This window comes from Monodelphis domestica, chromosome X (assembly GCF_027887165.1).
Source record: "Monodelphis domestica isolate mMonDom1 chromosome X, mMonDom1.pri, whole genome shotgun sequence".
Classification (NCBI taxonomy): Eukaryota; Metazoa; Chordata; class Mammalia; order Didelphimorphia; family Didelphidae; genus Monodelphis; species Monodelphis domestica.
Genome location: NC_077235.1, coordinates 12,846,805 through 12,860,884, shown reverse-complemented (window position 1 = coordinate 12,860,884; position 14,080 = coordinate 12,846,805). Strand labels below are relative to the sequence as shown.

The window sequence follows — 14,080 nt, the reverse complement described above, 5'->3', positions numbered from 1 at the left end:
TTCCTCACCAAAATGACTTTGTATCTCTTTTGGATATTTATGTTGTCTTCTTCAATGGAACAGAAGCTCTTCGAAGCCAGGAGCTAGATCTCATATCTTGAATCTCCAGTGTCTTGTACTGTACCTGGCCCATAGTAACGGCTTAATTATGCTTACTGATTGGTTGACTGCCTGACAGAATCTCAGAGTTTACTTAGAAGCCATTCAGTCTACCCTGCACTTGTATCATCATCATCACCACTGCCATCACTAGCCTTTATCTGGTACCTACTATGTATTAGAGAGTTTACAAATATTATTTCATTTGATCCTCACAACCACTCTACAAGGTTAAAAAACCACAATCTTCTGATCCTTCATTGAGATCTTTCTACAGCCAACCCTAGGCCAGCAGAGAACCAAGAGGGATACTGGAGACTGTTGAGGGAGAAAGGGAACCCGAATGTGTGTTCATATATCAAGATTTAATGTACCTTTATCACTTCAACACCTAGCTTCCTTTCTCAGAGATCTAGCTCCTCTGAGCCTCTGTATTTAATGCCTTAGTTTGATTTTCTACAACAAATTTGCCCATTTTCTTCTCCCACATCTCTTTATCCCATCAGAATTTACTCTTCTCTAAAGTATTTTTTTCCTAGATGACCAAGTCATCTAGAAAACTAAACTTCTCATCCTGTCTCATCAAACATCTCCTTTCCCTTTTCCCTGATCCTGCTAGTAACACTTGCAGGCTCGAAGCTTTGGGGTTACCTCTCCCTGCCTCACTATGAAGTCAGTTCCCAAGTTTAGTGGACTTTGACTTTAATTTTTCCTTGCACTTAGCCCTTCCTTTTTGTATTAATATTTTTTAAATGTTTATCTACATTTTTTTGTTGATAGCACAGTAGATAGGTCAGCAGACATTTGCTGGTTGTGTGACCTTAGGCCAGTCACTTAACTTCTATTTACCTCAGTTTCCTCAACAACCTGTTAAGACTCATGAAGGATCTATAGGAATACAACTATAAAACACTCTTTGGGAAGTAAAAATAGACTGAAGTACTTGAAGAATAATTGAAACAATTTATTGCTCATGAAGAATATAACAAAATTTACAATGCACCCTAATTAAATTAATTTATTTAATGCAGTAACAAAGAAATACCAGTGAATACAGGACATCGAGCTTGAAAAGGTCTGAATGATGGTTAGTAAGACTAGAATCCAGGACAGAGATGAGGGCTGGACTTTAGAGGTCAGGAAGAGGAGAAATGTACTGGGAGGTTGAAGCATCTGGAGATGCACATGCAGACTTAAATAAAGTGAATGAGAAAATTATACACAATAACTACAATGATCTAAAGAGAATGCTCATATTGGATCTGTCCAGCAGAACCTTCTTGGGATAGGGGGGCAGACATTATCCTATCAAACCTGCCTTACTTTTCTGAAACTGATCCCAAATCTGGAGCCTGAGAAAAGAAAGGGTGAGGAACAATGCTGGAAAGCCAATTTCATGTTGTTTGTTTTGTTTTCGAATAGTTTAGTAAAGTCAGAGAAGACGTGCTTGCTTCTTCAGATTAAAAAGTGACCTCACTGTACCCAATGCCCTTAGATGTGAACTGTTTGGAATTTTCTGAACCCATTTCATCCATTTCGTACAGCCTAATTGGAATAAATGAGAGGTCTTCGCATTTACATGAGCTTTTTTGCATATGACATTTTTAGTCCATCGGTCTCATTTGTTAATTATGCCCAGCAAGGGAAATAAGATTTTTAATTTATTCATATTTTTCAGCAGAGCAAGAGAGATTTTAGCAAGAGATTTAAAAATGAGGTTGTTGAATATGTTTTGCAGTAAATTTTTTGTTACTTTGCCCCTTTTCACAAATTCTTGGGAAACAGATTTGTTTGTAAGTTTATTTTTTTTTCTGCAAATACATTTGTTATATTTTATCAGTCTGCTGTTCAAGCATGCTCTCAATTAGCACTCTTTAACCGTGATACAATCCTAAACCATAGAACAACTTTAGATGTTTGATGTTCCCATCCACCAAGCAATAATGATGCATGGCTCCCTCCCAGTGATGTTTAGAAATTCCTAAATTATGCTTACGAAGGCACTATTAGAAACAGAAAATGGTGTCGTTCACCGCCCATTATTTGGGAACTTGGGGGTACTTTTTTCTCTATTACCATTGGTCATTTGTTACCCTATATTTTTAATGAAGTTTTTCATTTCCTCAGTTTATTGTCATTTGGGGTTGAAATGATATAAATAGAGGCACACTACCCTAGTACCTATAGCCAGATTTAGAATCAGGAATACCTGGATTCAAATCCTATCTCAGTCACTTACTAGTTGTATACCCCTTAGTAAATCATCTAATCTTTCTGAGCCTTAGCTTATTCATCTATAAAATGGGTATACTAATAGGACTTGCTTCCTAGGGTTGTTTTGAAGATCTAATGAGATAGTGTATAATTCCCAGCCTTAAAGCATTATGCAAATATCAGCCTCTATTATTACTACTTTATTTTTTTCTTCTTTTTTGATGGAATTTAGATAAAAATGGTCCTGGGACAAGCCATCATCCTGCTATATTATAGCCTTTATAGAGAGAGTTGTACAGACTAATGTTCAGATGGATAAAATAATTGCTGTATAGGCTTACTGAAAGCATCCTCAGAGCATCCCCAGAAGCACCCAGTATGATGAGGATGGCATAGTTGTCATCGTGCACCCACATGTTTTTGAGCTCTTCTGCTAGATCTCCCTGTTTTCTGTCAGAAAACTATTAAACCTATCCAGGTGCGAGATGGTAAAAGCCATACTAGGATTATGACTATGAGTGTAGAGATGATGTATAGGAGAAATGTTGGCAATGAATTGGCCACATAATGAGTGAGAAATTAAGAATAACAGAAAGGTTGCGAACATTTTTGATTGGAAGCATAGTGGTAACCCCAACAATAATAAGTACATTGAGAAGAAGACAGGGTTTAAAGGGGAAAAGTAATGAATTCTGTTTTGGACTTGTTGAGTTTAAGGTGTCTACAGGACATTCTTGTCTTTCTTTTAATAATTTTTTTTTCCAATTACACATACAATTTTAAACTTTCTTTTGAAAAAATTTAGAGTTCCAGGTTTTTTCCTTTCCTCCCTCCTCTTCTGCCTCATTGAGAAGGCAAGCACTTTACTAAAGGTGATACATGGTCAGTCGTGTAAAACATTTCCATATTAATCATGAGAAAGAAAACATAGACCAAAATATCATGGAAAAAAACAAAGTAAAAAATAGTATATGCTTTGATTTGCATTCAGACGCCAACAGTTCTTTCTTGGGAGGTGGATGGCATTTTTCATCCTAAGTCCTTCAAAACTGTCTAGAATCTTTGTGTTGTGGAGAATAGCTAAGCTATTCACAGATGAGCACTGTATAATATTGCTGTTGATGTAAACGATGTTCTCCTGGTCCTACTGCTCATTGCACTTTGCATGTGCTTATGTGAGTCTTTCCAGGTTTTTCTGAAAGCATCCTGCTTATCATTTTTTATAGTGCATTAATATTCCATCACAATCACGTACCACAACTTGTTCAGGCATTCCCCAATTGATGAATATCCCCTCGATTTCCAATTTTTTGCCACTACAAAGAGCTCTGCTATGAACATTTTTATACAGATAGATCCTTTTCCCCTAGTGAAAAAAGTTGTATCAAATATCTCAGGTAAGGATCTAATATACAAGGTACGTAGGCAGCCAATAAAATAAGACCAAAAGTAATTCCCCAATAGATCAGTAATCAAAGGATATAGACAAGTAGTTTTCAAACAAATTACAAACTGTAATCATCCAGATAAAAGAATGTTCAAAATCACTGATAATAGAAATGAAAGTCAAAGCAGCTCAGAGGTTTCATCTCAGACAAAGCCAATCAGCAAATATGATAAACAATAAGAATAATTAAAGTGGGAGGGATTGGGGAGGCAGCTGGGTGGCTCAGTGGATTTAGAGCCAGGCCCAAAGATGGGAGGTGCTGGATTCAAATTTGGTCTCAGACACTTCCTAGCTGTGTGACCCTGAGCAAGTCACTTAACCCCCATGGCCTAGTCTTTACTGCTCTTCTGCCTTCGAACCAATACATATTATTGATTCTAGGGTTTAAAAAAAGTCATAGGGATCATAGAAAGATGGACTATTGGTGGAACTGGGAGTTTATTGAACCTTTTTAGAAATCAATTTGAAATTATTCTAAGAAAGCGATTTAAATTATCCAGAGATCAGATTACTAGGTGGACACTTGAACATGATCATTAATAGAAAGGCCTCACAGTTGCAAAAGACAGAGCAACAAATTCATTCCCTTTTGATTGAGGATTAGGTAAAGAAAAGGTGATGCATCAATGTAATGAAATATTAATGTGCTGAAAGAAATATTGAATATGATAAAATTAAACAAGGTTGAGAATAGGTGAATGAACTGATGCTAAGAGAAGTAAGGAGAACTAGGGGGAAAAGCAATGCATTCAATGTTTGAAATTAATGAAAAAGCATTATTGAGTACCGAGTGTGAAATTTTAATGGCCAAGCTAGGCCCCCAATAAAAGAACTATGAGATGGTACTTCTTTTCTCTGCTGTGCAAAAGCGAGGGATTATAGGTATAGAACAGCATGTATATTGAAAATGACCAAATAAAATAATGTTTAAAAGGGAAAAAAGAACAGTATGTATAATGTCAAGGTTTTATTCAATGTATTCATTCATTTTCATGATCTTCTTTCCTTTTTTTATTCCTTGTTATAGATAGCTCTCTATAGGTGATATAAAAAAAGATATCAATACAAGTTTTTTTAAAGATACTTCTCTGATCCTAGAGGAATTCAGTATTGCTACTACTACTGGCCATTTTATGTTAGCCTCTCAGATGAGCTAATAGAATATTCTAATCCTCTTGTGAGCTGTCAGTATCTTTCCAGAACAATGACAGCATCTTGAAATATGGTCTCCTAATACCTTGGAAGTTGCTGGTTCTTGTTGGCCCAGGAGCAAAAAAAATGTTTTCTGCATGTCTAATGATTTGTTTAAACATACAAAAACAGTGTGATGATCACAGATATTTCATCTCTCTAATAATATTACAATTTGCCAAGTTCTCTGGATCATTAGGTGTATATTTTTAAAAAGCAATTAGGTATGTGATGAAATAATGAATTATTAGCAGAGTTGATTGTCACACCTTCATTTCATGTTTCTCAAAGCATATTCTGAATTTTAGTCTTTCCAGAAAAAACCACCTTCATCCATTTTTAACGTTTGTTTTTTCTAATATTTTGGCACCCAAGAAATACCATCTGAATCTTGGACTTCTCCTAACATTTTATGCTTGTTGAGATGTGGTCCTGCGATAAATTATTCCCTCATTTTTTCTCAAGGCATCCCCATTGATCTCCAGGCAGTTAAAGTTTCTCCCTTCTCTGCATGTAAACATGATCTTTCAAATCTTCAGGATCTCCATCATAATTAATGAGAAATTTTTCTGTTTCATATTTGGTAATGCAGGAAGCAGTGAAGGAAAACAACAAGAGAAGAGAAATGGAGGAGAAAAGCAAGCGAGCTAAGCTTGCCAAAGAGAAAGCTGAGCTAGAAAAGCTTGAACGACAGAAGAAGAAGAAGCAGCTGATGGAGATGAACAAAGGTATGGCCCTCTTGAAGGCATGAGTATCTGAATATAATCAGGAACATTCTGAGATTGCTGAGGGAGTTTGTAAGTTTCTAACTGCCATGTTCCCAGGGAAGTTTGCCTCTGCTGATTATAATGTGTCCATTTTCCACATTTTTCTCTCTCCTGAGCTCCAGTCTCATATCACCAATTGCATATTGGATGTTTCCAACCAGAAGTCCTGCAGCCATCCTAAATGCAACATGTCCAAGCGAGAACTCGTTATCCTTCCCCACCATACCTTTCTCTCTTTCAAACTTACATATTATTGTTGAGGGCATCACTATCCTGCCAGTCACATAGTCTGAAAAGCTCAGTGTCATGCTTGAGTTCTCAGTCTCCCTCCCTTCCTGTTTCCCTAACCAAGTCTTGTTGATTCTCCCTTTGTGATCCTCTCATGTCTCTCCTCAAATACTTAGTTCAAGACCGAAGTATCTCTCACTTGGGCTGTTATTCTAGTCTCTTCCCCTCACTGGTCTCTGCCTCAAATCTTCACACTGTCCAGCCTATCTCACCAAAGAGAGTTTCCTAAACTCTGATGCGGCCTGCCACTCATTTCTCTGGAGACTCTAGTATGCTCTTCTTGCCTGTAGGATCAAATATCAACTTCTCTGTTGGGTATCCTGGCCCCAATACACATTTCCATGTACATTAATTATATGCTGCTCCCTTGTATTCCCTCTGCAGTCCAGTCCTTCTGGATTCTACTTTGGGCCTCTGTGCTTTCGGATCACCAGTCATTAGCGTGCCCCTTCCTCACCACCACCTCATGGACTACCTGTTTTTCTTTAAAGCTCACTTCAAATATTATTCATTCATGAGGCCTTCATTATCCTCCACTAAATTATTTGGCATTTATTTTGTACTTTATTGTACATTATACTTCCTATTAGAATATAGTGGCATGTTACTCTGAATAAAGGGGTTACATAAAGTCCGGAGGACCTAGGCTAGGGTTGGCAAATCTTTTCCCAGTTCAAGTACCCAGAGGGCAAATTCAAGGTGTCTGTGAGCCCTCAGATTATTGGAGAGAACTGAGGGAGGAAGTGCTGAACAGAGGGGTGGGGCTTGAAAAAATTTCCTCAGTTGCTGGGAAGAGGGGGAACAGAGCTGCTCCCCAGGTGAGGATCTGCACAAGTGCCATGGCTTCACCAATGCGGACCTAGGTTCATATCCCACTTCAGAGACTTAAATACTGTGTTACCCTGGCTAAGTCACTTACCTTTGTTTTTCTCTTATAAAATAAGGGGTAGGACTTAATGGCTTTTCTAATTTCTTTTGGCTCTAAATCTATGATCCTATAAATGTAACCTTCTTAAGAACAAGAACCATTTTTATTTTTATATATCTGTATCTCCCGAACCAGCATAATGTCTGGCACAGAGTAAGTTCTTAACAAATGTTGATTGAATTAATTGAAGAAAAATAAGTGATGAAGATACAGAGAGGTTTTGCATAAGAGACGAGGACTCTTCTAGTAAGTTGTCTTAATTTTCTCACTGAAGTACAATTGCTCATGCTGGGGTGAAGGGTCAGGGGTAGAGGATGGCAGAGATGATATGGATAATTTTAGGATATTTAAGAAGAAAAGTCCTAGAATAGCTACTAATACTAGTTAATTGGGAAGAAGTTAACATAGCTGTGCAGCAGTGAGGGCCCCCCAGCAAGATCAAAGAAAGTTTGCAGTGGGCTCATTTAACATAATTATGTGACTTGCTCCATCAGTTTCTCAATAGACTTTAAGAGGTCCTGAGTAAAAGGTGTTTGGTAAGGGTAGCATTAGTTTGCTGCTAGACACTATCTCTTCTAGTATTCTTTATGCCCACCTATGCTGTGTTTATTTGTGTCTGAGTACATCCAAGGTTTAGTGGGAATTGAATGTTTTCTAAATACTAGGCCATTTCACTTAAAATGACTTTTAATTTTGAGTGATGGCAAAGTCTCACCATCTCCATATTACCTCAAAGGATGAAAGCTTGCCGAATGATGACTGAAGAAGAGAGATATGGAAGTGATAGTGAGGAGCAAGCCATATGCTTACTCTTGCTACTGGCCCACTATATCCATCATCCACAAACATTTATTAATCACCCATGCAAAAGGGTAGGCTTGACTCAGGATTAATGCAAGGTAGTTTAGATCTAATATTAGGGAACAAAATAGGTCACTCATAGGACATTGAACAATTACACCTGCTTCAGAAGCTATAGGGCAGTGAGGTTAACCTTTTGGAGACCAAGTGCCCAAACTACAATCCTCATGACTGTGAGCCCCCCACCTTACCCCAGACAGAGGAGGGAGCAGCCCCCTCTGGCATGCTCCAGCACTTGTGCCATAGGTTCACCAACATGGCTATAGGGTTTAAGCCTTAACTACTTGGACCTATCAAGTCATGAGGACAGATTCTTTGGCTTTTAAGATATTATCTAGGTGGGACAGCTGGGTGGCTCAGTGGATAAAGAGCCAGGCCTAGGAGATCCTGAGTTTAAATATGGCCTCAGACACTTCCTAGCTATGCGCAAGTAACTTAACTCCAAATTCCTATCCCTTCCTGGTCTTCTGCTTTAAAGCTGATATACAGCATCAATTCTAAGACAGAAGAAAAGAGTTTTAAAAAACACAGAAAAAGAAATCATCTAGACTAACCTCAATCATTGGGGCAGGGGCAAGCAGAACACTGGTAGATATTGTTATAGCTACTATGTGGCAAACACTATAATGGACACTGGGGATGAAAAAGACAAAACAAGAACATACTCTGCCTTCAAGAGTAAGTCAAATTCTCTGGGGGAAGACAACAGGAATTCAAAAAAGCATATACAAAATTACAACAAATTTGAAAACAAATTTTTTGAAGTAGAGTAGGTGCTGGTAGCCAGGAGAATCAGAATTTCCTTGAAGGAGATAAAAAGTTCTAAGAGGTAGAGGTGAGGTGGAAGCCCTTGCTAAGCATGTGCCACAGCCTGTGAAAAGATGTGAGGATTATAGAGTATTTTGTGTGAGAAGCATCAAAAAAATTTATTTGGCCATTCATCAAACATGGAGGGAAAGTAACGTAGAATCATATTGGAAAGGTAGGTTTTGGCCAGGCTGCGAAGGAGGATGAAAGTTAAATGTAAGAGCTTATGTCCAATCCTAGAGTTAATAGGGAGCCACTGGAGTTTACTGAGTAGAGGAGGTGGATATAGAATGAGGAGTCAAAGATCAAGCTACAATTATGAGCCTGGGTTCCTGGAAGGATGGCAGTGTACTCAATAGTGATCTGGGGAGGAGAGGGCAGGGTTTGAGGGGGGAAACATAATAAGTTCTGTTTGGGGTATGTTGACTGAGGTGCCTATTAGACTTTCATGTTGAGATGGCCACTAGGAGGCTTGTGATGACGATCAGACAATGATGCGGGTTGGATAAATAGATCTGGAAGCCATCTATGTAGAAATGGTAATTAAACCCCTAAAAGCCAACCAGGCAAGATGCTTTAGAGAAAAAAAAGAGAAGAGGGCCCAGGATACAACCTTGGAGTGACATGGATAAAGAACTGGTGAGGGAGGCTGAGAGGAAGGAGAACTAAGAGGGAACTTGTGAAGAAGTTCCAGTGGAGGAGGAGGTACATGCAAGGATCATGCTGTGCTAGAGAAATGTTAGCAGAGCTTGATTGATGTTTTCCATGGAAAGCTCAATTTTTGTGTATATAGAAAGCACAAAAGGAAGAAGTTTGAGTTAAAAGGGAGTTTGTTATAATATTAACAGGACATTTTTCAAGAGTATAGACAGTGCAAGAGGAGGCAGAATAGGGCAGGGATGAAGATGAATAGCCATGAGATAGCTCAGAGTGGGAACAGCAAAAGGAGATTTTTGCCTTGTGCAAGATTAACATTGAATTCTGGAAATCAGCAGGTAAAATGGTGAGTCTGTTTGTCTTTGGATGAAATCAACTAGGACTCCCGCCCCTGTATGTTTCAGGATGGCAATAATCTGTTCTTTCTCCAGCTACTAGGGAAGGAAGGCATTGAGAGAGCAGGAGATCAAATTGGGCATCTCGGTGGATAAATACCTAAACCAGAGTGTTTTCCTTCATGTGTGGAAGGGGCCGGGGGGGTGGAGGGGAGAGAAAGAAGCTATTGTTCTTGTTAAATTCATGCCATATACTTTTGATTAAGGTTCTATAGCATTCTCTTTTTAAGGCTATGAAGGCTCCCTGGATTAAGGGGATGTTGCCTTGATAGTCCTGTTGCAAAGCACAAAGCCTGACTTTGTAGCCTGATAAAAAGCCGGGTGGAATGGGCCTGCTTAGCAAAAAAATGATCCAGTGTTCATCAAAGCAGCAAGATGGGAAAGGAGAAAATGACTGATCTTTGAGCCTTAGCTTTGCCAATTGGATACTTCAAGAGCTTTGCCATTCAAGGGCCAGGAGGACCATGGCCTTAGAAAGCAATCTCACCAAAGTCACGCTGAATATGGGATGCCTTCACCTCCTTGAGCTCTTTTGCTGTAGTGACTTCCATTGTAAAGAGTTAATCATTCCCACCTGTAAAATTTGCTTGTCTTTTCCCCCCAGTTAGATGGAAATAATGGTAAAGCCCCTGATCAGGATCCAATGTGGTGGTTCTAGATTGGAGATTCTGATATTAAAAAGAGATCATTACTAGACATGATGCAGTTGGTTTAGAACTAGCAAGAAGTTGAGAAAGGGAGAAAAGGGAGGGAGGCAGTGAAAGTGGAGGGCAAGTAGACATAGAGAAATAACTAATTCATCCAAGGCAATCTTCAGACTAATGGTTATACACACACTCTCTCTCCACCCCCTGGAAGCCAGGACTCTAGATCCTAGTGAAGACAAGTATATTGCCATAACGCATACTCACTTGTGCCCAAGGACCCAAGGGACTTGGAGGTTGAACTTCTTTGCTCATTTGTCTTGAGTAGATTCATTTTCATTCTGAGCATCCTTGCTTGTTTCTTTTCTGCTTCAGAGCCAATGTTACTGCTAATAACTGGTTATTTCCCTTAGTGGTTTCCACCATGAAGTGTCTGCACCCTTTCTGTCTCCTGGTCCCAAGTAAGCAGCAACTCTCCTGGGAGCTCACCCAACCTGGGCATGTGTGAGGAACCATCCTTGCATGCCATGCCCTCTCACGGTCACTAGTAGAGTTTTTGCACTGACCAAAATGTGCCTAGGCTCGTCACTTCTGTGCCAGAAGGTACAATTGTGAGCTTTTAGTATATATGGTGTGGATACGGCTAGTTTTGAAATGTGCCTCTTAAAGGCTGGTGAGGTGAAAAAGAGAAACAGGACTTGGGAACCTGCTAGGAACAGGATGTCAATTCATTGGTCAGCACACATTTATTAAGTGCCAAGTATGTGGCAGGCCCTAGGACTCAGGGCTACAAGGACAATAATGACGTGAGCCTTTTTCTCAAAGAACTTCTGTTCTGTTGATGGGAAATAACTTGGATGTTGATAAGTAAATATAAAGTTTATACAAAGTCAATATGATCATTTGGTCAATACACAATGATCAGGCACCTACTGTGTTCTGGGGACTGTGCTAAATGCTAGATCAAAGAAAGTGAAAAGATTGTTTCCACTCTCACAGAACCCAGAAACTAATTAAGAGGGGAGACACTGTCAACAAGGATGTCCAAATAGCCATACATAATGGAAAGCAAGCTCTGCTGGGAGGAAGGAAGGGAGAGCCAAAGTGCCTGAGAGGACAATGGACCTTCCCAAATTGCTAACTCTTGAAGGAAGTTCAGGCCTGGCCAAGTTAGAGGTTAGGAGGGAGACAAAAAGAGTCTATACCAAAGCTTGTAAAGGAATGTAGTGTATTTAGAGAAGTAGTGGGTTTGGAGAAGAGAATGCTCACCTGGTTGGCTTGTGCACAGGAAATAGTGACTTTGGCCTGGAAAGGCCAAGTCTGATCCCCAGTTGAGAAGAGCTTTAAATGCTAAAATAGGAAGGTTACATTGGATCTGAGAGGTACTAGGGAGCCAGTAGGGATGTGTGCAGACCTCTGAATCATTTCCATGGCATGGTCCTATAAACATTGGACCCTTTCACCCAGATAAAAGATGAGAAATGCAACCAATAGTGCATATGTTCAATGGCACATCAGACTTTCCTGCTTCTGTCACTACTTCATTGTAAAGTGATTTTATAGTATAGTAGTAGTCTCTCGGTAACAGAGGATGACAATTGTCTTTGTGCGTTTTTGTGCACAAAGACACTTGTGCGTGAAGGAGATTTAAGTGGAAAAGTCAATGTACAGAGACAGTCCCACTCTCTCGGCGTCAGAAGCCTGGGTCCAGTGGCACGAAAAGTCGTTACACCTGGAGACTTCCTCAGCTGCATTGGATGGCCATGTTGTCTTCTGTGCTCCAACACGCCCTAAGCACTCCACAGTGCTTTACTGCATGGCCCTCTCAGTCGTTGAACCTTCTAATTGGTTTCTTCCTCCTGTTCCGCCGAAGCAGTCTTCACATGATGGGTGAGCAAAGCCCTAGTTCACCAGGGGTCGACGACCCGATGGCTACCCTCACAAGGTTTAGCCGGCCTGTTGAAGCCGTTGCCTGGGGTGTGGCCGCTGCCGCATGCTAGCACCTACTGGGAGCCACAAGTGAGAGCTGGGTGTCAGGTGAGGATCAGAGGCTGGAGAGCTGCCCTAGGAGGGCATGACAAGCCCGCCGTACCAGAGATACTACCCCTCCCTGAGCACCCCATAGACCCCAAAGTGATTTTAGTACTTTTTAAAGTCGTTTTTTTCTTGTTGAATCAGACAATAACTCTGCTAATTCCATGGGCTTTTAAATTGAGTTTGTGTCCTTGATCGAACCTTTTTTTGTAGTCCTGAAAGCAGAAATTCTGTTTTACTTCCCAATTAAACCTCATGTCCAGAGGGTGTAACAGCCCTCCACAATTGCTCTGCAAATATGGCCAGCCCTTGACTGGCTTTAAGAGTGACAGAGAAACAGAAGGCCTAGTTTCATTTTTTTTAGCTTTTGTTTTTAATATGCCAAGATGTGGCTAACTGCCTTTTGTGAAATGATTGAAGCCCCTGGATAGCTATCAAAATAACGGCTTTTAGCCCGTGCTCATGTAAGGGCCCAGAGCATGAAAGGCACATTTTCCAATCAGATTTCTGTGCCTTCTGCTGTCTTATCTCCAAATTCAGACCAATCAAAGAGGGCTATACACAGTTTACTCTCTTGATTTGGGCATTTACAAATGTCAGGCTCTTGAGTTGTAAATAATGGCATTATTATTTTATTCCCAGAGTGCTACACATGTTTGTTGTGCTTTCTAAATAAAACAGAGACCCCAGTTTTTATCACAAGAAAGCTGTAATCTTAATAATAGAGAAGGCACAGACAGGAATCAAAGCTGAAGAAGGTAAAAGTTAGAGATCAAAGCCAGTGTATAATTTATTTTATTTCATTTTAATGTTTAATTCATGCTTTTTCCCTAAACAATACTTTCACTTTTTAATGATTTCCCAACCCCAATGGAACCTTGTAAATAATATTTTGGCTCTCTTTCTTAGATTCATAGGTAAGAATTGCAAGGGAACACACAGACCATCTAGTCTATGTCTCTCTTTTCCCTCCTTATTTTACAGATGAGGAAACTATGGCAAAAGAGGTTAAATGACTTGCCTAGTGTTACAGAGGTAGTAACTAGCTGAGATGGGTTTTGAACTCATGTCACCTGGCTCCAGAGACAGCTGCCTGTCTGTTCAGTTATCTGTCACTTCCAACCAAGAGGTAGGAGGTGTGATTCCCTCCCAGTGTACTGACCTCATAACTACTCATTGCAATGATTAGAGTTCACAGTCTTCCATTTTTACTTTCCAATGTGTTGTGTGTTCGTTCTACAAAGCAATTCTTTGTTCAAGGGTTTACTTGCAACAGTGTTGTTAAAAAGAGTTTTTGGTGAAAAGATCAGTGTGAGTAGCTTGGGAGCATGAAAGAAGGCCTTACAAAGTCTATTATTATTATTATTGATAATTGTAAGCTTAAAAATGAATATAGAATAACTCCAAGTATTATGTATTATAAAGTTTATTATCTAACAAAATGGAACCATGTGACTAAGTTTTTCTACCTGCTCAAAAAGACAACATGCACAGAAAGAGAAGAGAGCTGGACCAGGAACCCCACCCAATTTATCTCCTGTCTACGTCAGTATATAATGACAGGAAATTTTTTAGTGGGCTCTTGGGTATCATAGTTTTTAGGGTAACAGATTTCTAATTACACATAATAAGAGTAGCTGAAATTCATGACAGAACATTGCTCTTCTGAAATAGTTTGACCCCATCATGTAGCATGGTCTCCATAACATGCAGATGAAGCAAACTATAGAGCTATGACCCAGAGAAAT

At 39.7% G+C, this 14,080-nt stretch overlaps 1 protein-coding gene across 5 annotated transcripts in view; it reads left to right on the top strand.

The window, feature by feature from the left end:
- DIAPH2 (diaphanous related formin 2) overlaps positions 1–14,080 on the top strand; it is a 931,826-nt gene that overhangs the window by 714,730 nt on the left and 203,016 nt on the right. For all 5 annotated transcript variants that reach the window (XM_056809150.1, XM_056809153.1, XM_056809151.1 and 2 more), the window contains one exon: positions 5,544–5,679. In XM_056809150.1, coding sequence (XP_056665128.1) covers positions 5,544–5,679 — 136 coding nt within the window. The remainder of the gene's footprint in view (positions 1–5,543; positions 5,680–14,080) is intronic.